The 24398-nt window shown below is 45.8% G+C and overlaps 2 protein-coding genes across 3 annotated transcripts in view; both read right to left on the bottom strand.

Annotated features, from left to right (window-relative positions):
- Window positions 1–5962, bottom strand: part of VRK3 (VRK serine/threonine kinase 3) — a 66370-nt gene extending 60408 nt beyond the window's left edge. The window contains exon 1 of one of the 2 annotated variants that reach the window (XM_059904113.1): window positions 5626–5962. The gene's annotated coding sequence lies outside the window, so the exon portion shown is untranslated. Of the gene's footprint in view, window positions 1–4956; window positions 4974–5625 lie in introns of those variants that run through there. The other variant, XM_059904112.1, reaches the window with a different exon arrangement.
- Window positions 5963–11288: 5326 nt separating this feature from the next.
- Window positions 11289–24398, bottom strand: part of LOC132353944 (zinc finger protein 420-like) — a 34862-nt gene continuing 21752 nt past the window's right edge. Inside the window, exons 7-10 of the mRNA XM_059905448.1 lie at window positions 20339–20413; window positions 19269–19395; window positions 16658–16759; window positions 11289–13543 (exon numbers count right to left, since the gene is read on the bottom strand). Of these exons, the coding sequence (XP_059761431.1) occupies window positions 11697–13543; window positions 16658–16759; window positions 19269–19395; window positions 20339–20413 (2151 nt within the window). The 3' untranslated portion in view covers window positions 11289–11696. The remainder of the gene's footprint in view (window positions 13544–16657; window positions 16760–19268; window positions 19396–20338; window positions 20414–24398) is intronic.

The raw sequence follows: 24398 nt of genomic DNA, 5'->3' as shown, positions 1-24398 counted from the left end.
AGGAAAGCTGCATTGGATGTTGCTGTCTCCACACGGTTCACACCATTTATACAGAAGATGTGCTTGGTAGCAAAAACTGTGATGCACAGAAACGACTGCTGCAATGTTCCTCCTCTACCAGTTGTCCAAGTTGGTCACTCACCAGGCGCTTCCCTAGGCTCCAGGGTGGGGAACACCAATACGGTAAGCCCTGCCCTTGCCTTGAAGCTTCTAGAATCAAAGGGAAATGGATGGCCTCGTTTCCATTGCCAAGTGACGTCTTAAAATACACATTCTCTCATGTCACAGCAAGTCCCCCGACGATTGTTGGCGAGCCCGGTGAGGACACAGTCCTTCCTGTTGGAGCCCCAAAGTTCACTGCTCACCTTGGCCAGGCTTGTTCTACAGCTGAGTCTCACCTCACGGAACCACACCACCAGCTCTCTTGATGGCACCTCCTCGGCCCTGAGCTTTTGTGTCCCACCTGCTAAGTGACCCAGTCACCTCTTTGCTGAAGCACAGTCTTACAAAGACACTGGACTCTTGACACTTTAAATATTCTTTCATATTTTTGGTACTAAAAAAAGTTCAGGAGTCTGTGCTCTGGGCCCTTAGGATTTTCAAACCTTGCACCTTGAGTTGTGCTGGTTGGTTTTGTCGTTGAAACTGGGACCTTGTTGGCTGACCGTTCACACCACAGTGGGGAGTGTACTGGTTTTCAAATGGCGGAAACGTCCAACTCCCCACCTGTTGTATCTGGGCAACAGGCCTGATATATACCTAAGGGGCAGGGCAGGGCAGGGGCGGGAACTCAACTTGATAAGTATGTTCAACCAAGAGTTTTGACACCACAGATAGAGGTCAGAGGCCTTGTAGAAAGTTGGCAGCCATTGTGTGTGTGGGCGTGGGGGGGGCGGGGGTGGAGGATCTATGTAACTAATGACCTGTGTTCTGCGGGCCAGTGTAGAAACACCTGCCCTCATGTTTGCGTGTTGGTTCTCTGATTAAAGTTTTGGGTTTCTAAGCGTTGGTTGCTTTTCTCAGCTCAGTGCCACACACCCGGCCAGAGGCTGGGCATGCGCAGTCACTACCTGCCAAGTGCTCACATTCTAGGACGGGAGGGCTCCTAATGGTGAAAACCACCCCACGATGAGATGGTTAAATCTGTTTTCCCAAAGTCTGGGAGGGGCAAGGACCACCAGGGAACCACTCAATTTCAGTTGGTCCTTAGCACGTCATCAACCGGCACTTTTCCATTCTCATGCAATCCTACTTGATCAAGGAGGAAGCGTGGACGGCATGTTTATTCCTCTCTAGTTACAAAGACACAGTAGGCCTCAGGCTCAGGCAAGAGTTGTTGCTAGAATTTAATATTGTTTTGCTCTCCTGATACTTATTTTACTTCACCTCTCCCCCTTTTTCCTCTACTGACAAGAGATACCAGTTTCCCACTCATGGTAGTGGTAGGAAGTCCTCTTTAAAAATAAATTGATTTAAGTTTTGTTTTAAAGCTGATTTAAAGGAAAATGCATGGCACACAACTACAGCAAAACAAATTGACAGTGGTATGTCATCGAATGAGGTTGGGGAACACTCGGCTAAGGCCTAGCATCCTGCCAATGGACTCTTAATTGTATCCATGAGGATGAACTAGATTATGCTATGGCCACACAGTTGTGTGTCACATTTCGGCAGCTGTTTATTTCCCTCATGTCATGCTACATGTCCACTGTGGGTTGGCAGAGGTGGGGAATGGGGTGGGGCTGGCATCTTACTCTGTCCAACCCGAGAGACCAGTGTTCCCTTTTTGAGTCTGTTAATCCCTCTTGGTCACCCCAATGAGAAAGTAGCTTTAACACTTAGCCTCTCCCCAGGACCCCAAACTCTGCCCTTTGGGTGGGCAATGCTATCCACTGAAAATGTGCAAATAGCAGTTTTCGTTGCATTTACTTTTACAGCAAACTTCCATTCATGGCAAGTGATACCGATTGTTCAGTCGCAGTCGCGGTTGAAAGTTTCAAAGGGCATGGACTGAAATAAATAGGAGAATCCTGGGACATGCGGTGGCGTCTTAGGAGGATGGAAAGGGGTCACTCTGCATAAACCAAGGAGGTGGGATGTGGATGCCTAATGTTGAGAAGATACCGTTCTAGGAAAATCGTACCTAGGAATGGTGGTTGCAAGCAGCTGGCGAAAGGGGCAGTTTTACAAGCTGAAAATAGTTGTGGGGATGAGTGGTAGTGATGGCCACACAAAGTGATGAATGTATTTAATACCATTGAACTGTACACTTACAAATAGTTAAGATGGTAAATTTTATGTGTATTTAACCACAATAAAAAATTGACAAAATTAAATGGATCAGAGATATATCTAAATGTAAGAGCTAAAACTATAAAACTCTTAGAAGAAAACATAGGTGTAAATTTTAATAACCTTAAATTAGGTAATAGATTCTTAGATATGACACCAAAAGCACAAGCAAAAAAAGACAAAAAAGATAAATTGTACTTCATCAAAATTAAAAACTTTTTTGCTTCAAAGGACAACATGGAGAAAGTGAAAAGACAACACAAAGAATGAGGACAAATTGTTGCAAAGCATATATCTGATATAGCACCTGTAGCTGGGCTATATAAGGAACACTTACGGCTCAATAGTAAGACAAATAACCCACTTAAAAATGGCAAAGGATCTGAATATAGATTTCTTCAAAGAAAATACACAAATGGCCAATAAGCACATGAAAAGATGTTCAACATCATTCGTCATTAGGGAAATACAATCCAAACCACAATGACATACTACACACTAGGATGGCTATAATCAAAAAGACAAGTATTGGTGAGGATGTAGAGAAACTGGAACTTCATACCCTGCTGGTGGACTTGTAAAATGGTGCAGCCACTTTGGAAAACAGTCTGGCAGTTCCTCAAAAGGTTAAACCTGGACTTACCCTGTGACCCAGCAACTATACTCCTAGGTATTTCCCAAGAGAAAAGAAAACACATGTCCACATAAAAACGTGTACCTGATTGCTCATATCACCATCATTTATAATAGCCCCCAAGTGGAAACAACTAATGTCTATCAACTGATGAACTGATAAATAAAATGTGGTATAATCCATAAAATGGAATACTGTTTTGCAATAAAAAGGAATCCAGTACTGATAGATGCTAAAACAAGAATGAACCTTGAAAACATTATGCTAAGTAAAAAGATCAGATATAAGAGGCCACATACTGTATGATTCTATTTAAATGAAATGTCCGGAATAGGCAAATCCACAAGACACAGGAAGTAGATTAGTGGTTGCCAGGGGCTGGGGAACGGGAGGATCGAGAGAGGCCGGCTAAGGGATTTCTTTTTTAGGGTGATGAAAATGTTCTACACTTGGGACTTCCCTGGCGGTCCAGTGGTTAAGACTCAATGCTTTCACTGCAGAGGGTATGGGTTCGATCCCTGGTCAGGGAACTAAAGATCCCGCATGCCGCGTGGCATGGTTAAAAAAAAAGAAAAAAGTTCTAAACTTGTTTGTGGTGATGGTTTCACAACTCTGCGAATATACTAATTATCTGTGCTGTGAATGAAGAAATGTGCTTCACCCTCCATCACTGAAGGCTTGTTACCCTGGAGGCAGCCTCTGGGGGTCATCTTCCCCAGGAAGCCCTTCCAAAGTGGGAGATCTTGCCCCACGTTTTGAACTTTCAACTGTCTGAACTGTGTCTGAACCCAGTTCACAAGGGTCAGGTCAGGGCTGGGGCCAGCAGGTGGGACATAACAGCCTCGGTTGCTCAAGCATCTGCAAAGAGGGCTGGGAACCCATTAAGTGTAAATGAGCACCACGTGAGCAATAATCCAACCTGTCATTCAGCTCAGCTTTCCTGAGCTCTAACCCATGAGGATGCAGGACATGACACTTCTGTGCTCCATCTGATGATCTTAGGCTCTCTGTTCCTGGACCATGTTACAAGTATGGAGCTTCTGAAGAACTATGGCCAGACAGGATGCCCTCCCCCCCCACAAATTTGCTTTGAACATCCAGAGTGTTGTCGGCACACACACACACACAGCAAGAAGGTATGAAACGACTTACTAGTCACACAATGTGACTTTCTTTAGGGAGCAGGCAGGCTTCCCAAGCTGGTTCGAAAATGGCTTGAAAGAGAGCAAGGACCGGCTTGGGGTTAGTATAGTGGTTAATGGGTGGGGCCAGGGTGAGGGTTCCTGCATTTGGCTTGAACTTCCCACTGGCACCAAAAGAGGGCACAGCCAGGCTTTCCAATCTGCTTCCCCAGATGTGGGACACGGGAAAAGGGAGGGGTGAGGCTCAATGTTTTCAGCAAACATAGAAAAAAATGGAGTTGGGAATTCCATGGCGGTCCAGTGGTTAGGACTTGGTGCTTTCACTGCCTGTGGTCCCAGGTTCAGTCCCTTGTCGGGGAGCTAAGATCCCGCAAGCTGCGTGGTGTGGGCAAAAAATACAAAAAAAAAAAAAAAAAAAGAAAGAAAGAAAGAAAAAAGGGACCTCCCTGGCGGTCCAGTGCTTAAGACTTTGCCTTCCAATGCACGGAGTGAGGGCTTGATCCCTGGTCGGGGAGCTAAGATCCCATGTGCCTTGTGGCCAAAAAACCAAAACATAAAACAGAAGCAATATTGTAACAAATCCAATACAGACTTAAAAATAAATGGTCCACATCAAAAAAATCTTTTAAAAAAAGTAAAAAAAATAATGGAGTTACTCTTTATTACATGAGGACTTTTTTTTTTGTCTAATAGCATTTCGTCGCTTGGCTTTGAAAATTATGGGTAGGCCTACCTATCTGCTGGTGAAAGAAATCCCAACAAGATAGAAAAGAGTTGTTCCCTTTGTACCATAAGCTGCATAAAAGCAGATCTCCACTGAGTCAGAAAACTTCCGTGCTTGATAAATTTCAGCTGTTACAGAGAGACAGAAAGACCTGATAAACTCACCAGGAAAACACGGCGTCACAAGGCTTGGGCCATTCCACTCCTGAGAGATCATTTACACCGTTACGACAAGGAGTGAGAGCCAAAAAGTGACACATGCTTCAGTCTTGTATTACTCATAAAACAATAATAACGATAAATTTCTTATTACAAAACATTTACTAATTACCTTCCTTAGAAAGTTAGCTTAGAAACTGAAACTGAGAAACTGAACTAGTTCAACACCTTTTAATTCAGCCAATGAGTCCCTAAACCAAGAATGAAAGATCAGTGAACAGGCCTGGACGAATCTCCACTCTTCTCTGAGCCTCACTTTCGCCAGTGGACTCAAGAAGGATATTGGATAGGAGGATTCTCAGGACAGTCAGCGAGTTCCGCCTACTCCAGCTTCATTGGCTCAATCCCACCTGAGGTCCCGCCCCTTCTCCAGGGTCACCCTCCTGTCCACGCCCATTCCAGCCAATTCCCGCTCTAGTCCTACTCATAACCACGCCTCATAACCCCGCCCCTACAACCGCCTCGCCTCTAAGCCCGCCCCCCGTCCAGCCTCAGGCTCCTTGACGACATGCCCCAGCCTCACCCAGCTTCATTCCTCTCTATACTCTAGAGCAGCGGTCCCTAACCTTTTTGGCACCAGGAACCGGTTTCGTGGAAGACAAGTTTTCTACTGACCTGTGGCGGGCTGTGGGGTATGGTTCAGGCGGTAATGAGAGCCCCAGATGAAGCTTTGCTCGCTCGCTGTTCACCTCCTGTTGTGCCACCCGGTTCCTAACAGGCCACGGACTGGTGGGTCCACCGGCCAGAGGGTTAGGGACCGCTGCTATAGATGGCCTAAGACTCCGAGACCGCTCCGAGCCTCTCTTCTGGCCAAAGACGGGGAGGACACAATGAGTGTCATGAACACTCGTATCCTGAAGTACCTGGCAATTGGGTCTTGGACTTCGAGTGGGTCCCCCACAGACAGTCCCCACGAAGGAAGGCGGCGCCGCGGAGTGCGCAGCCCCTGTGCGATGCATGCCTCTGCGCCTGCGCAGACTCCCTAACTACATTTCCCAGGTCCCCGCGGGATTCCGGCTCCTCAGGGCGACGGTCCTCTGAGGGCAAAGGCGGAGGAAACCCTGGAGTTCCGGGGCGGCCTCCGCTTTGGGTACAGCGGTGTCAAAGGCTTCTATCTTCCGTAGGCGGAGTGGAGAAGGAGAAGGTGGTTACACAGTTTGTTTCCTCTCGACCAATCACAGGCTGCGTTCTGAAAGCTAACCACCGCGCGTCCGTTGTCAGGGCAACCGTCAATCCCGGAAGCCTGTCTCCATGGCAACTGTCTAAGCACTGACGCTAGGCGAGGGGCCCTCTTTATTTATTTTATAAAATAAATAAATTTATTTATTTATTTTTGGTTGCATTGGGTCTTCGTTGCTGCGCAGGCTTTCTCTAGTTGCGGCGAGTGGAGGCTACTCTTCCTTGCGGTGCGCGGGCTTCTCATTGCGGTGGCTTCTCTTGTTGCAGAGCTTGGGCTCTAGGCGCGTGGGCTGCAGTAGTTGTGGCACGCGGACTCAGTAGTTGTGGCTCGCGGGCTCTAGAGCGCAGGCTCAGTAGTTGTTGCGCACGGGCTCCGCGGCATGTGGGATCTTCCCAGACCAGGGCTCGAACCCGTGTCCCCTGCATTGGCAGGCAGATTCTTAACCACTGCACCATCAGGGAAGTCCCAAGGGGTCCTCTTTAAAGGCGTTTCTAAGTAGTAGGGATGCTCAACAAAACAGCGTGCTTTGCTCATAAAACTTAATGAAAAACGTGTTACAGCACAAAGAAGGGAGAAAAACTGGGTAGGGCGGGACTGAAAGAGTTGATGTGAGGAAGGTTTCTCAGGGGAGGGGTGTTGAATAAGGCTTTGAGGGATGTGTAGGAGAGCGCCAGGAAGAGAAAAAAGAAAAATGCTATCTTTATTTATCTATCTGGCCAAAATTTAAAGCTGTATGATATACTATCTTGAGGGAGTGGGGAAACTAACATTCTCTTACCGTGCAAGTGGGGATGGGAATGGCTCAGCTTTCAAATAAATCAGTCAATCAGTCGGTGACTATTTTCTGAGAACCTACCATGTTCCAGGCAGTGCTCTAGGCGCTGGAGATATAGTGGTGACAGACACAAAGGACCTGCCTTCAGGGAGTCAGAGCAGGCAGTAAATAGGGGACCTATAGTAGGAAATTATGATAAGTACTATGAAGTAAACAGGGAAGGGGCTGAGATAGGAATGAAAAGGTGATCAGGCAATACAATTATTTGAGAAGATAATTGTGAAATAAAAACCCTATAAATCTCAAGTGAATTGTAGGGAAATATTAATGTATAGCAGGTGGAACTTGCCTTTCCTGTAGATTTCTTCTTCCTAGTGTTTGTGAGGTTGAGTTGGGGTTTTCTCTTACTTGCCACTGAAGGCATCCTGAAGCACTAGGATAAACAAGATGAATGTCTTGTTTTGGTCCTTTTGGCTACTTGAGCTAGTAAACTGTCTTTCTTGTTTGAACTCTTTTAAGTTTTCTGTTATTTGAAACCTAAAACATCTTTTGTAATATAGCTTATTATTCTCATTTAAAATATGAAGAAACTGGATCAGACAGCAAGGCAATGGCAAAGGCAAGATTCAAAATTAGGTTCTCTTAGACTAAGAATTCAATTATTCTACGTCAGTATGTTAGTACAGGAGGGGTGAATCTTCGAGAAGGGAGTGGACCAAGTGTGCTGAGAAAGTTACATATATGGTGGCATATATTAGGATGAGTGATTTAAATATGCTACACTGCTGGCTTTGAGGATGAAGGGGCCACAAGCCAAGGAATGCAGGTGGCCTCTAGGAACTGAAATTTTATACCATAAGCCATAAAAATGCAGAAGGAATAAATATTTACTTGTTAAAAAATCGTAACAGTACTAGAATATAGGAGGACTTTCTTCATAATCCTGGGGGGTGAGGCAGGCTTTTCTTAGTGTGAAGCTGGTCCAAGAACTATAAAAGAAAATACAGATAGAGTTGAATACCTACAAAGTTTAAAATTCTGTATAGCAAGATACACCATAAACAAAACTGAAAGAGAAATAATAAACTGGCAGAAAATATTAGTAATGTATATACCAAAGAGTTAGTATATGTAATACACAGACTTGCTCCTATAAATCAATACAAAAAGGCAGCCCAATTAAAAATGGGCAAAATATACAAATAAGCAATTTGAAGAAGGCAAAACATCAATAAAGGCATAAGAAGATCATTAATCTCCCTACCAATAGGACATTTTTACTTATTAGATGAGAAATGTTAAAAATAATAAAAGACTAATACAGTATTTGTGAAGGAAGTGGAGAGAAATAGGCACTCATGTACACTTTCAGGAGTTGTGTAAGTTGGGTCATCCTTTTTTGGAGGATTATTTAGCAATAACTATCAAAATTTTAAACATGGACATTCTATGATCCCACAAGCTTACTTCTAGGAATTCATCTTATGGAGATAATTTGCACAAGTGTCAAATAATATATGTCCAATGATGGAAAAGAAAATAAAACAACCCAAATGCCCATTAATAGAATTTGGTTAAGTAAATTCAAGAAACTCTAGCATGAACTATTATGCAGCTGTTAAAAGTGGCAAATGATGATACATATATATATACATATATACATGTGTACATATTTTTGTACAATATGTACTATATATATATTTTGGATTGTCATGGGAAAATATTCATATTATATCAAGTGAAAAAAGTCACTTTTAAAATCACGTCTGTGATTATGCCATATAAATAATATTTTATGTACATATATATTTCATACCAACAGAAAGGGAGAAACAACAGCAAACAGTCTAGAATTTTTGAAAAGAGTCTAGAATCTTTGGAATGAAGATTTATAGAGAGCCATAGTGTTCTTCATTTTTGTGTTGTTTGAATTATTCACAATAAACGAGTATTTCGTCAACCATGAATGAAGTCACAGGAGATAAGAAGAAATACCTGAGCAAAGACTTTTAAACATGTTAACTACCAGTGATGATGTTGGTGAGATGCAGTCCCATCCACTGCCAATCAGATGCAGAAATTTCAGGAAGCCATTAGCTACGTGCACGGGGTCATTAAAATGTTCTCTCTTTGACCCCACAGACTCCCTGCCAGGATTTTACTTGGGAACTGGTGGGGTGCTCAGCCTAAGACTTCAGCAGAAGGGATGTTTATAAAAGTCAAAAATTGGGCTTCCCTGGTGGCGCAGTGGTTGAGAATCTGCCTGCCAATGCAGGGGACACGGGTTCGAGCCCTGGTCTGGGAAGATCCCACATGCCACGGAGCAACTAGGCCCGTGAGCCACAATTACTAAGCCTGCGCGTCTGGAGCCTGTGCTCCGCAACAAGAGAGGCCGCGATAGTGAGAGGCCCGCGCACCGCGATGAAGAGTGGCCCCCGCATGCCGCAACTAGAGAAAGCCGTCGCACAGAAACGAAGACCCAACACAGCCAAAAATAAATAAATAAATAAATAAATAAAAAATAAAAATAAAGGAATTCCTAAAAAAAAAAAAAAAGTCAAAAACTGGAAGCAACCAAAATATCCAACAGGCGAAGGGCTACTACTAAACACAAGCTATGCAAAGCCCCCAAACATCAAGTTGTTAAAGATTATTTAATGACGTGGGTATTTAATGATATCAGTAAATCATATTTAATGATAGGGGCCTGTGATATAAAGTTAAGTAAACATAGAAGTATGCTAAACTGTATATTAACTATGTCCCAGATTTATTAAAGCGTTATAATACTGTGATTAAGTTTTAAAAATAGCAGAAGTATACCAAAATGTTATCTCTGGGTAGCACTGGACTTTGTGTAAAATCTTCTGGATTTCTTGGATCTTGTAAATTTTTTATAAAAAGCATGTATTGGTTTTTATAATAAGATAATAAACATTATTTTAAGAAGGAAATGTTATATGTGGAATGTGTTCAATCCCAATAGAAGTTCAGCGCATAGCTCCTGGAGCTTTACTACTTGAACTTGAGTTCAGGCTCCATGACCTCATAGCTGTGGGGCTTTGTCTACATCATCAGCACGCCTCGGTGTCCTCATCTGTGAAATGGGATAATACAGCCCTGAACATATGTGGCTGTTTGAAGAATGAAAGGAGTTCACACGTACCAAGGACTTAGCACAAAATTGGCACACAGTAAGTTACTGAAATCATTAGCCATTTTATATGTTTGACATGGGAAAACATTATATGATTGATGTTCAGTGCTGGTTATAATGTAACAGAACTGTAGTCCTCACTTCCCAGCTTGCTCCAGGTAGATTAGGTCCAGCCCCTTTAGAAAGCAATTTAACAATATGTTCCAGGAACCAAGAAAATGGTTAGAGTCTTGATTCTGTTATTCCCATCCTGGGAATTTGACTTAGAGAAATAATCCCCCCAAAAGGAGAGAGGAAGTTAGCATGGAAATGCTCATTATTACATGATTCATAATTGGGAAAATTGGTGAATAACCTGTGTCAATCGGGGGCTTAGAGCAAAGTCTAAATGGGGGCATGGATTTGTAGATTATTCTATGCCCACCAGTGAAACATCATTAGCCCTAATAATGATAAGGATGGAGTTTACGTGGTGACAAAGGACAATGTCATGGTATAATGAGGGCAAAACAGAGAAGCCAAAATTGTTTCTGATTACAATTAAATAAAGTAACACTTATTTTAAAATGATATTCAGAAGGAAAGATGAAAAAAATCAAAACAACCTGACTTCTGAGGGTGGCCAAGTTGTAGGTGAGTATATAGCTTTTTGTTTTATGATCCAAAATTTTCAACATTAAAATATATGGATATGGAATACAGAGTGAAACGAAACCAGAAAGACATACACCCAAAAATGACTAGTGGGTCTCTCTGGGCTGTGGGATTATGGGGAATTGGTATTTTAGTTCATACTTCTCTACACTTTTCAAATTATCCTTTACAATAAGCTTATCTTATTCTACTTAAAAAATTTTCCTGTTATAAAAGTGTATGTATTATTTTTCTAATAGAAAATACTGTTTCAAAAATATGAGGAAATAAAAACCTCCTTTTGGGCATGAATAAAATCAGAAAATGATGTCTAACAGGGCAATTACTTTGTAAAGCAGAATCCCTGGAAGTGGAAAAGACAGAAACAATAGGACATAAAAAATGGCTGGAAATATGTGAAACATATTCCATGTTTAAGCCAACTGCAGATTTTTCAGTGAAATTTGTAGCTTAAAGTTTTAAAGGAAACTAAAATCGCCTGGCATTTATCTTTAGTTACATTTATTTGTGACTTTTACTCTAACAGATGAATCTTTCCAGCTGTGTTTGTTTTTTCTTGAATTTCCAGGCTCCAATTTAACACATAATGAATAAATTTTAAAAGCTCAGAGAGACCTTATTAGAGATTCCAGATGAAGTTGCATCCTATGTAGACCACCCCATACCTACCACCATCCAGGGACATTGTAGGGTTGAGAGATGGGGGGGAAGCTTAGATTTTAGGGGGGAGCCCTTTAAATGATCAGAAGCTGTCTCCGCTGGTGATAAACAGTGCCATCTTCCTTCTAGGAGGCAAAAAAGGAACCAACTCTCTCAATATATAGTGTTACGGCTCCTCTCTGGGAAGAAGCTTCTACTGTTGATGAAGGCTGAACGGAACCCAGCAGCAGAATCACCAGTTTGTTTCATTCTCAGGCTCTCTAGTCGGCATGAGTTCTCTGATGATCACTAAGCTGCAAGTTCCAAGCAAAGGCTTTCTCAAAATTACCGCAGACGTAGCCGTCGTGCACAGTGTGAAGTCTCTGATGTTCGGCCAGGTGTGAACCCCAGCTGAAATCCTCTCCGCATTCTTTACACGCATAGCGCTTGCCACCCATATGAACTTTCTGGTGTTGAATGAGGTGTGAAATCTGGGCATAGGTTTTCCCACAGTTCTTACATTTGTAGGGCCTCTCCCCGGTATGAATCCTCTGATGCTGAATAAGGTGGATACTTTGATTGAAGGCTTTTCCGCATTCCTTACAGGTGTAGGGTTTTTCGCCGGTGTGAATCCTCTGATGTTGAGTTAGGGATGAGTTGTGACTGAATGTTTTCCCACACTCCTTACACTTATAGGGTTTCTCGCCCGTGTGGATCTTCTGATGCTCGATGAGATGGGCGCTCCGGCTGAAGGCTTTCCCACACTCACCGCACTCATAAGGTTTCTCTCCAGTGTGAGTCCTCTGGTGTTGGATGAGGTGGGAAATCTGGGTGTAGGCTCTCCCGCAAACTGTACACTCATAGGGCTTCTCCCCGGTGTGAATTCTCTGGTGGCGCATAAGCGAGGAGTTCTGGCTGAAGGTTTTCCCGCATTCGTTACACTTGTAGGGTTTCTCACCAGTGTGGATCGTCTGGTGTTGAGTAAAGGAGGAGGTGTGACCGAAAGCCTTTCCACACTCATTACATATATAGGGTTTCTCCCCCACGTGAACGCTCTGGTGCCTCATGAGGTGGGAGATCTGCGTGTAAGCCTTCCCGCACTCATGACACTCATAGGGCTTCTCACCAGTATGAATTCTCTGATGCTGAGTCAGGGACGAACTGTGGCTGAAGGCTTTGCCACACTCGGGGCACTCGTAAGGTTTCTCTCCAGTGTGGACTCGCTGGTGCTGGGTCAGTGACGAGCTGTGGCTGAAGGTTTTCCCACACTCGTTACACTTGTAGGGTTTCTCACCAGTGTGGATTGTCTGGTGCTGAGTCAGGGAGGAGGTGTGACAGAAAGCCTTGCCACACTCACTGCATTTGTAGGGCTTCTCCCCTGTGTGGATTTTCTGGTGGCGGGTGAGGTGGGACACCTGGGAGTAGAACTTCCCACACTGGTTGCATTTATAGGGTTTCTCCCCGGTATGGCATCGCTGGTGTTTGATGAGGGAGGAGCTCTGGGTGAAGGCTTTCCCACATTCCTTGCATTTGTAGGGTTTCTCTCCAGTGTGGATCCTCTGATGCTCGGTGAGCGATGAGCTCTGGGTAAAGGTCTTGCCGCATTCGTTGCAGGCATAGGGCTTCTCTCCTGTGTGGATGATGTAGTGCTGGATGAAATATGAACTGTTGCTGAATGCTTTCCCGCACTCGTTACACTTGTAGGGCTTCTCTCCAGTGTGAATTCTCTGGTGTAGGACATAGTCCGAATGGTAGATGAAGGCTTTCCCACATTCCGTGCAGTTAAATGGTTTCCTTTGGTGTTTCAGGCTCTTTCTTGACCTGGTCCACTTCTGAGGATCCTCTCCCCCAGGCACTCTTTGCTTCCCAACGAAAGCTGAGGTCCGCCTGAAGTGTCTCAGCTCGCCATGGGTGTTTTCCTCGGGAGTAGCAAACAACCACCTCAAACGCCTCTCCTGCTTTCCCTGGTCTTCCAGTTGACGGCCGCATGTCCAGGAGTCCCCCAGCTTGGTGTCTCCAAGCACTGCCCTTAAAATGCCCTCCATCTTTCCCATTGGGGAAGCCACCTCTTCGGAAATACTCTTTTTTGGAAGTGTCTCCTGAGTAGTTTCAGAGCTTGTCTCCAAGTCTGAAAGAAATGGAAAATATGAATTTCATCTGTCCCAGGACAAAAGAAGCTGGTTATTTAGATCTGGCATTGTAATCTTTTTTTTTTTTTTTTTTGGCCGCGCGGCTTGTGGAATCTTAGTTCCCCAACCAGGGATTGAACCCGTGTCCCCTGCAGTGGAAGCGCAGGGTCCTAACCACTGGACCGCCAGGGAATTCCCTGACATTGTAATGTTAAAAAGAAAGATTTCAAAGTTTATATTGCTAGTTCTAAAGGCATGAGGTAGATAGATTCATGTTGTGACACAGAAGAATGGTCTCAGTATATTCTAAACATGCAAATAAATGAGTTGCAAAGCAGTTTATATGCACAGTGGTTTCTTAGCCATATGTGTAATACATTTTCACAAATCGATAAAAAAAGAGAAACAATCTAATGAAATAGTGAAGCAGGAATGTGAATAGACATTTTGCAGAAGAAAAACAAGTGGCTGATAAATATGTGAAAAAGATGCTCAACATCAGTAATAGTCTAAAAAGTCAAATTTCTCAGATGCCATTTGACACTTTTTACATTGGAAAATATTAAAAATATCCGACGTTGGCAAACGAGCATGGTAGAAGCATTCTCACACTATGTTGGTGGACATGTGCAGGGAAAGAGTTAACACAGAAAGGTCCACTTTACTCAGTTTTTGTTTATCTCTGTAACCATGGCAATGACCCTTAGCTAAGCTCTGAGAATTGAACTCCTGGTATTTTACATAATTACTGGTTAATGATCTTTTTCGGTGTGCTCAAGACCATGGGTCAAAATGTACTAGGCTGTCAGCATTGTTTACTGTATAATTTGCTGGGATTTTAAAAAAAAATCAATATTTTCTTGGCCACATGGCATGTGTGATCTTAGCTCCCCGAGCAGGGATTGAACCCGTGCCCCTTGCATTGGAAGCACGGAGTCTTAACCAGTGGACTGCCCGAGAAGTCCCAGCATTGTTTACTGTAAATGGAAGATTCATGATGCCCATCTGGTGCCTGATTTGGGTTCTTCACCACGGCTGGTCATGTAGCAGGTATGTGCTAATGATATTGAGCATCTTTTCATATGCTTACTGATCATTTGTCTGTCTTTGAAGAAACGGCTATTGAGATCTTTGGCCCAGTTTTAACTGGATTATTTGTCTTTTTATAATTGAGTTGTAAGAAGGATCAGTCCCTTATCAGACATATAATTTACAAAATTTTTCTCGCTTTCTGTGGGTTGCCTTTTCATTTTCTTTATATTGTCTTTTGAAGCACAACAGTTTTAAATTTTGATGATGTCCAATTTATTTTTTCTTTTCTTGTTTGTTCCTTTGATGTCATATCTAAGAAACCATTGCCTAATCCAATGACAACAGAATTATTTTCAAAATCCCGCAGAGCATTTAGTTGTTATGTCTCTGTTTGGAGTGATCCCACAACCATCCACTAGTTTGGTGATTTTTCTGGAAGGATCTACATGACTCAACAACAAGTTGTACGCACAGCTAAAATTTCTTACAGCAAAGTATATAACAAATATGTGTGTAGGTGAAGGTTAGAGAGATCATGTGCGGGCTTCCATGTCAGCCTTTCTCTGCAAGGGTCACTTGGATGTGCTTTTCTCTACTGATGTGAACTTCGGAGACACATGGGAGAGGTCTTCACCCAGGGAAATCCACTTGAGTCTTAGAGTCCAGAGTTCTCTAATTCAGTCCCCAAAAGAAATTCAGTGAAGTGGGTACTATCAGTGTCCCCAGTCAATGTCCCCACTTTACAGATAAGCACCAAGAGCTTAAGTCACTTACCCACAGTCACATGGCCTGACAGTGGCAGAGCTGGGATTTGAATTCAGAGAGTCTGGCTCCAGAGCCCACACTCTTAACTGCCACATGAACAAGTGCAGTAATAGCAGCTCAAGCAAGGAGCCGTGAAAGCACCGAGAAGGGGCAGGTCACTCAGCCTGGAAGTCAGGGAAGGCCTCCTGGAAGAGATGACCTGTAGCCTTGAGGATCATGAAGGTGTCTGCCAGGCAGACAAAGCAGGGAAGGGTGTTCCAGGCAGAGGGAACAGCATGTGCACAAGCCCAAAGGTGGGAACGCACATTCAAGTTCAGGGAGGAACAGGCACTTCAGGGAGTGAGGTCAGGGCGTGGGGTACCAACACGGGTGGATGGTGATGAGAGATGAGGCCAGAGACAGAGTAGGCTGGATCACGCAGGGCCTTGAGTGCCAGGTGTGCAGCTAGGACTTTGTCTCAGGGGCACTGGGGAGACACAGGAGGGCTATGAGCAGGGGAGGGACGGGATCTGGGGCTGTGTGTGAGATGAACCAGAAGACTGGAGGCTGGGAGGCCAGGGAGGAGGCTGGGGTGAGGGTCCAGGTGAGGGTCGCTGAGCGCTGAGCCAGGGCTGTTGGCGGGGCGTGGTGGGGGGGACGGGCAGAGGGGGCAGGAGGGACAAGACTGGAGCCTGATGGGCTATGGTGAGTGAGGGGGTAGGAGGGGGTAAGTACTGGCCCCACAACAGGATGGACAAGTGACGGAAAAAAGGATGCTTCAGTTCCCTCCTCTGATGAGGTCACGGGCCAGTAGGGGCAGAAATCTGGCCTCTTCCTGTCCCCCAACACGTCAGGCCAGATCCCACTTCTGGGTCTCTTACACAAGTGATTTCCAATAAATAATCATAACGATAACCATTGTAGCCTCTTCTTTTTTTTTGGCCACGTTGCGCGGTTTGCGGGATCTTAGTTACCCGACCAGGGATTGAACCTGGGCCCACAGCAGTGAAAGCCCAGAGTCTGCCAGGGAACTCCCCATCATAGCCTATTCTGAGCAGGGGGTTCTGGGTGCCCTCTGTATGTATTAACTCACTTATTCTTCCCAACCCCAGGTGCTATTATTGACCCCATTTGGCAGATGAGGAAATTGAGGCACAGAGGAGCTAAATGACTTGCCTGAAGGTCACACAGCCAGGAAGCGATGGAGATGGGATTTGAACCCAGTACCCACAGTGATGGCCGGTATGGTACACTCCCTCACTCTCGAACGACCGTCACTGATCATGACACATGGAGGGTAGGAAGACAGCTTGCACCTGCTGGACAGCCTCACCCACCTGAACAGGTAACTCGCCGGTCTTCTCTCCTCTCCATCCTGGGCTCTTCCCCCCGCTCCAGACAGGAGATCACGTCGGGTTTGGACTCAGGAAGCCCTGCCCCTGAAAAAGATGCGAGACTTGGCCATGGGTGCCGCAGTCACAGGGAGGCCTCGGGGCTGGGCCTCAAGCCCTGGGTCTGCAGGGGAGATGCATACACTGGACACCTAATGATTAGAAGATCTGCAAGACTCGTTTATTGAGTGCCTACTACATTCTAGAGAGAACCTGAGCCCTGACATCACTGTTTAAGGCTCCAGCTCTGTGTTCAAGTTGAGTGAAAAATACACATAGCATTTCAAAGACTTGATATGGAGAAAAAAGGAAACAATCTCACTAATAATTCATAGATTGATTATGATGTCAACATGTGCCTAAATGATCATATTTTGGCTAGGCTGGGTGCAACAAAATAGATTACTAAGATTCATCTCATCGGTTTCTTTTGACTTTTTCAGGCCTGCTGTCTTTGAGATCACTAATTCCTCTCTTCCTGCAGTGGGGGAATATCACGCTCCCAGGAACCTCAGCACGTGGCCTGATTTGGAAAGAGGGGCTTTGCAGATGTAAATGGTTAAGATGAGGTCCTACTGGATTCGGGTAGGCCCTAAATCCAATGACTGGTGTCCTTATAAGAAGAGGAGAGACACACAGACACATTTGGAGGGCAAAAGGCCAGGTGAAGATGGAGGCAAAGATTGGGGTGATGCGGGTACAGGGCAAAGAACACCAAGGATGCCGCGAGTCTTCAGACGCTGGAGAAAGCCAGGAAGGACTCTCCCCAGGAGTCTTCAGAAGGAGCCCGGCCCTGCTTGCACCTTGATTTTGCACACCTGGCCTCCTGAACTGTGAGAGAATACATTTCTGCTGTTGTGAGCCCCCAGGTTTGTGATAATTTGGTACAGCCGCCCTAGGAAACAAACATACTCCCTAATGATCATTCCTGTGAGCAAACATGCTGAAAAATCGCTCCCACCTTAAATGGAGAAGTGGGAGGAGGAAGAGAATGGAAGGGGATAACATTGAGGAGGTTGGCAGGGGCCAGGTCACATAAGGGTATGAAGGAGTGGGTACAGGCCACGCCCAGGACTGGCCTGGTGACTGGATGGGTGGAAACTGTCCCTGAGATGCGGGAACCGGAGAAGGAGTGGGTCCAGGGGGATATGGTGAGCTCAGTGGGGACAGGGAACATGGGGGCCGGGATCTCCCCAGGGAGTCATTCTGCAGGCCACCAGCTGCACAGATTGAAGCTCAGGGGACAGACTGAAGGGACCTCATCTGCACGTGCAGATTGTGCAGAAAAGGGTTTAACACAGCAGGCTGACTGCTCTCCTTGGCAAGGCCTGCTTGCAAGGTTGCCCCTTGCTGGCATCTGGGAACCTGGGTTTCAGGAGGGTTCCAGAACTCTCTAACTGATAAGAGGGGCTCCCTGTGCCTGAACTGTTTGTTCAAAACAATGTGGTTTCTCTCCTGGGCATATATCCAGAGAAAACTCTAATTCAAAAAGATACACGCATACCCTACTATGTATAAAATAGATAACTAATGAGAACCTATTGTTTAGCACAGGGAACTCTACCCAGTGCTCTGTGGTGACCTAAATGGGAAGGAAATCTAAAAAAGAGTAGATGTATGTATACGTATAACTGATTCACTTTGCTGTACAGCAGAAACTAACACAACATTGTAAAGCAATTACACTCCAATAAAAATTAAAAAAAAAAAAAGATGCACCTGTATGTGCATAGCAGCACTATTCACAATAGCCAAGACGTGGAAGCAACCTAAGTGTCCATCAATAGATGAATGGATAAAGAAGATGCGGTACATATATACAATGGAATACTACTCGGCCATAAAAAAGAATGAAATAATGCCATCTGCAGCAACATGGATGGACCTAGAGTTTTTCATACTAAGCAAAGTAAGTCAGAAAGAGAAAGACAAATACCATATGATATCACTTATATGTGGAATCTAAAATATGACACAAATCAACATATCTACGAAACAGAAACAGACTCACAGACATAGAGAACAGACTTGTGGTTGCCAAGGGGGAGGGGTGGGGAAGGGAAGGATTGGGAGTTTGGGATTAGCAGAGGCGAACTATTATATATAGGATGGATAAACAAGGTCCTACTGTATAGCACAGGGAAATATATTCAATAATATATTTATATCCTGTGATAAATCATAATGGAAAAGAACATGAAAAAGAATATATATGTATGTATACCTGAGTTACTTTGCTATACAAAAGAAATTAACACAACATTGTAAATCAACTATACTTCAATAAAATTTAAAAAAAAAAAGAAGAGGGCAGGGGCACAGGCTGAAGATTCTGTGGGACAGGCAGAGGACTTGGGGCCCTCGGGGGTGCTGGGACTCCGGGAGAAGCCAGCGGAGAGACAGAGAGATGGACAGGGGCCGCCCAGGAGGGTCCGGTGAGATGAGCAGAGAGGACCCCTGTGAATGCCCACAGTTAAGCAGTGAGTGGGCACGGAGGAGATGAGGGCTGAAGGGGGCATCCTGCCTCTTCCTGGGAGGGCAGGGGGCAGGGCCTCACCCAGCGAGAGAAGGTTCTGGTAGTTCTCCAGCATCACATCCCGATACAGCTCTCTCTGGCCAGGCCCCAGCTGGCCCCACTCCTCCAGGGTGAAGTCCACAGCCACGTCTTTGAAGGTCACCGATTCCTGCAAGGGCCAATTTTATATCATGGACAGGCACGTCTTTCCAGAACTCTGGGGTGGGACAGGTCATGAGTCAAGAGCCTACCACTTGTTCCCTGCGCTGGAACGTTCTGACTTGGCAGATTTGGGACGACTGAATTAAACCGGCCCATGGGAATGTAAAAAGTCTAGGTAGGGCAGCTGTTAGCCCACAGGCACCTTGGTAGGAAGTAGAACAAGCCCCGCCCCCCCATTCACATGACTCTTTACTGCCATCTGTCAGAAAATTGTTATAATACACCAATTATTTCTAGCATGTGACAGTTGACTGCCATCTGCGTGTAAATTGCTATAATCAATATACCGATGTAGGAGGTGGAAGATGCAAATCATGCCACTGAGATGAGGCACCCTTGTGCAGTACGTAACCTACACACCTGTACATGAAGCCCTGAGAAACACTTTTAAAAAACTAGCGGACTTCCCCGGTGGGCCAGTGGTTAAGACTCCACTTTTCCAGTGCAGGGGGGCACAGGTTCAATCCCTAGTTGGGGAAGTTCTGCATGCTGCACGGCGCGGCCATAAAAAAAAAAAAAAACTACCAAGTCATTGTGTGTCGGAGCTATTCCTAAGTCGCACTCCATCCCAGACTCCAACTCTGATCCCAACCCCCACTCCTGACTCCAAGAATAAGGCTCAGGATGAAGCAAAACCATCCACTGCCCACTTCACCTGGTAACCAAAAGGCTGCTGAGCGTTAGATGATTGATTTTTAGACCGTGTCATAATGTCCCATCTCAGAGCATCCTGCCCCCAGACCCCGCACCTCCCAGTCCCAGAGAAACTCCCATCACCGCATCTCTCCCAGTATTGGGAGGGGCAGAAGATCTTGAGGGCACAGGCAGAGACGGGGAAAGCCGTCTGGGGTCCACAAAGTCATCTTGGGGAAGAGGGAACCCAGACTCACCTGGCCCTTGCCCGTCAGGGTCCTGATGGCCATTGCTGGGTCCCAGGCATGCACCTCCAGAAGAAAGGACCAGGCCTAAGTCCGCAAAGCTACAGGAGGAAGACGGAGCAGAGAGGGGGTCAGTTCTGGCCTAGACAGACAGACACTTTGCCAAAGATGCCTCATAACAGAGGGGACCCTGGTCTCCTGAGAGACAAAGCAAAGGATCAGGGCAGGGTGCCTGAGGCCCCCCTTCTTTTTTTTTTTTTAATAAATTTATTTTATTTATTTTTGGCTGCATTGGGTCTTTGTTGCTGTGCGCGGTCTTTTCTCTAGTTGGGGAGAGTAGGGGCTACTCCTCGTTGCGGTGAGCGGGCTTCTCATTGCGGTGGCTTCTCTTGTTGCGGAGCACGGGCTCTAGGTGCGTGGGCTTCGGTAGTTGAGGCACGCAGGCTCAGTAGTTGTGGCTCGCGGGCTCCAGAGTGCAGGCTCAGCAGGTGTGGCGCACGGGCTTAGTTGCTCCGCAGCACGTGGGATCTTCCCGGACCAGGGCTCGAACCCACGTCCCCTGCATTGGCAGGGGGATTCTTAACCACTGCGCCACCAGGGAAGTCCCGAGGCCCCCATTCTGTAGCGATCACCACTAGCAATCAAGGGGTTCAGCTCACTGCACCCAAACAGCAGCTCTCAGAGAAGTAACTACAGTTATCCCCAGATGAGGAAATCCAAGCACAGGAGGCCATGGCCATTGCTCAAGGTCATAGAGACATCAAGTGTCAGAGTGAGATTCGAACCCAGAAGTCTGCCTCCAGAGCCAACCCCTTTTTTTCTTATAATTTTTATTTATTTTTAATAATTTTAATTTTACTGGAGTAGAATTGATTTGCAATGTTGTGTCAGTTTCAGGTGTACAGCAAAGTGAATCAGTTACACATATACATATATTCATTCTTTTTTAGATTCTTTTCTCTTATAGGTCATTACAGAATATTGAGTAGAGTTCCCTGTACTATACAGTAGGTCCTTCTTGGTTATCTATCTTATATACAGTAGTGTCTTATAATTTTTAAATTGTGGTAAAACACAGAAAATATACCATTTTAACCATTTGAATATATACAATTCAGTGGCATTTAATACAGTCACAACGGTGTGCAACCATCACTGCTTCTACTTGCAGGACATTTTCATCATCGCCCTAAAAGGAAACCTTGTACTTAATCAGTCACCCCTGAATCTCCCTTCCCCAATGCCAGCCCCCCCCCCATAACCACTAACCTTTCTGTCTCAATGGATTTGCCTATTCTGGACATTTCATATCAATGGAACCATACCATATGTGACATTTTGTGTCTGGCTTCTTTCATTCAGCACAACGTGTTCAAGGATCATCCATGCTACAGCATGTAATCAGTGTCTCATTCCTTTTTATGGTTGAATAATATTCCATTGTGTGGATGGACCACATTTTGCAGAGCTCCTTCTATCTGTCCTAAAATCCAAGCAGTATCCAAGGATCCTGGACTCCTGCTTAAGATGTCATTTAAAGGAGGATTCCAGCTGTTGAGATGAAGTTGAAGAATCCTTTACAAAGAGAAGTTGGTGCTCAGACTGTGGTCACCCCCATTCATTCGTCAAACATGCTCTGTACCCCATGTGAGTAACAGGCTCCATTTGGGGTTCTGAGGGCAGAGAGATGAGTGAGATGTGATCCTGCCCTCGAGGGACTTCCTGCCTGTGAGGGAGACAGGCCTGGACATAGACCAGGTGGTGGGCTGAATAATGGTCCCAAAAGATATCCCTGGGATGAACTTTTTAAAAATTTTTATTAATTAATTAATTTTTAAATTTTTGGCTGCTGTTGGGTCTTCGTTGCTGTGCACAGGCTTTCTCTAGTTGCGGTGAGCAGGGGCTACTCTTTGTTGCATGCGTGGGCTTCTCATTCTGGTGGATTCTCTTGTGGAGCACGGGTTCTAAGCGCACAGGCTCAGTAGTTGTGGCTCACAGGCTCTAGAGCACAGGCTCAGTAGTTGTGGTGCTGGGGCTTAGTTGCTCCGCGGCATGTGGGATCTTCCCGGACCAGGGCTCGAACCCGTGTCCCATGCATTAGCGGGCGGATTCTTTTTTTTTTTTAATTAATTAATTTATTTGTTTGTTTTTATTTTTGGCTGCGTTGGGTCTTTGCCGCTGCGCGCAGGCCCTCTCCAGCCGCGGCGAGTGGGGGCCACTCCTCGCCGCGGTGCGGGGGCTCCTCACTGTCGTGCCTTCTCCTGCCGCGGAGCACGGGCTGTAGGCAGGCAGCCTTCGTAGTTGTGGTGCGTGGACTCAGCAGTTGTGGCTCGCGGGCTCTAGAGAGCAGGCTCAGTAGTTGTGGCACACGGGCCCAGCCGCTCCACAGCATGTGGGATCCTCCCAGGCCAGGGCTCGAACCCGTGTCCCCCGCATTGGCAGGCAGACCCCCAACCACTGAACCACCAGGGAAGCCCCAGGTGGATTCTTAACCACTGCGCCACTAGCGAAGCCCTGGGATGAACTTTTGATGTGATTAAGTTAAGCATCTTTCTTTTGCTTTTTTTGGGGGGTGGTGAGTTCCTGAATGCAGCCAGCCTCTCCTGACTCAGAGCAGAGCGGGCTGTGTGCAGATCACAACCACTTGTAACATTTGTAACAGAGCCAGGCTGTGAGCTCAGAGCCCCAGCAAGTTCTTAGAAAAACCAAGTTAAATATGTGAGCTTTCCACAGGCTGCCTGGAGGGACTGATGTTTGTGGGCTCTGGAAAGCCCCATACACTGCAAGGTAGATAAAAACACTAAGTTTGAGTCTTTGGGCAGGACTGTAATCCCAGCCTGGAACACTGCCTCTCAAGTTACGCATCCTGAGATGGGAAGATGATCCTGCATTGTCTGGGTGGACCCCAAATGCAATGACAAGTGTCCTTAGAAGAGGGAGGCAGAGGGAGATCTGACGCGGAGGAGAAGCCCATGTGACAGAAGTAAAGAGGAGCAGAGTCAGAGAGGCAAGGCACTACGCCTCTGGCTTTGAAGCTGAAGGAAGGGGCCACGAGCCAAGGGATGCAAGCAGCCTCTAGAAGCTGGAAAAGGCCAGGAAACGGGTTCTCCCCTAGAGCCTCTGAAGGAAGCATGGCTCTGATGACACCTTGATTGCTGCCCAGTGAAAACCAGTTCAGACTTCTGGCCTCCAGAACTGTAAGAGAATACTACATCTGTGTTGTTTGAAGCCACTAAGTTTCTGGTAATTTGTTAGAGCAGAAATGGGAAACTAACACGGTCCAGAAATAAAGACTCAGAGCCTCACGTGCCTCCAGGCAAACAGCTGCACGTACACCCAGCTACACAGGAACGCACCCACCTGAGGGCTGAAACCAGTGGGTGAAATTTTGATGAGGAACAGAGGCTTAACCACCTCCTCATGAGTCACTAACTACGGTAGCGCCCCCTTATCCGCGGCTTCACTTTCCACGGTTTCAGTTACCTGAGGTCAACTGTGGTCCAAAAACACTGAATGGAAAGTTCCAGAAAGAAACAATTCACAAGTTTTAAATCACACACCATTCTGAGTATCGTGATAAAATCTTGCGCCGTCCCACTCTATCCCACCTGGGGCATGAATCATCCCCTGGTCCAGCGTATCCTGCCCAATAGTCACTTAGGTAGTTGTCTCGATGGACTGTCGCGGTATCACAGTGCTTGTGTTCAAGTAACCCTTATTTTACTTAGTAATGGCCCCAAAGTGCAAGAGTAGCGATGCTGGTAATTCGAATATGCCAAAGAGAAGCTGTAAAGTGCTTCCTTTAAGTGAAAAGGTAAAAGTCCTCAATAAAGAAAGAAAACAATATCAGACTTCCCTGGTGGCGCAGTGGTCAAGAATCTGCCTGCCGGGACTTCCCTGGTGGCACAGTGGTTAAGAATCCACCTGCCAATGCAGAGGACACGGGTTCGAGCCCTGGTCCGGGAAGATCCCACATGCCGCAGAGCAACTAAGCCCCAGCGCCACAACTACTGAGCCTGCGCTCTAGAGCCCATGCTCCATAACAAGAGAAGCCACCGCAATGAGAAGCCAG

The sequence above is a fragment of the Balaenoptera ricei genome, chromosome 19 (assembly GCF_028023285.1).
Source record: "Balaenoptera ricei isolate mBalRic1 chromosome 19, mBalRic1.hap2, whole genome shotgun sequence".
NCBI lineage: Eukaryota > Metazoa > Chordata > Mammalia > Artiodactyla > Balaenopteridae > Balaenoptera > Balaenoptera ricei.
Note: the sequence above shows the minus strand (reverse complement) of the source record. Positions and strands in the feature narration are given on the sequence as shown.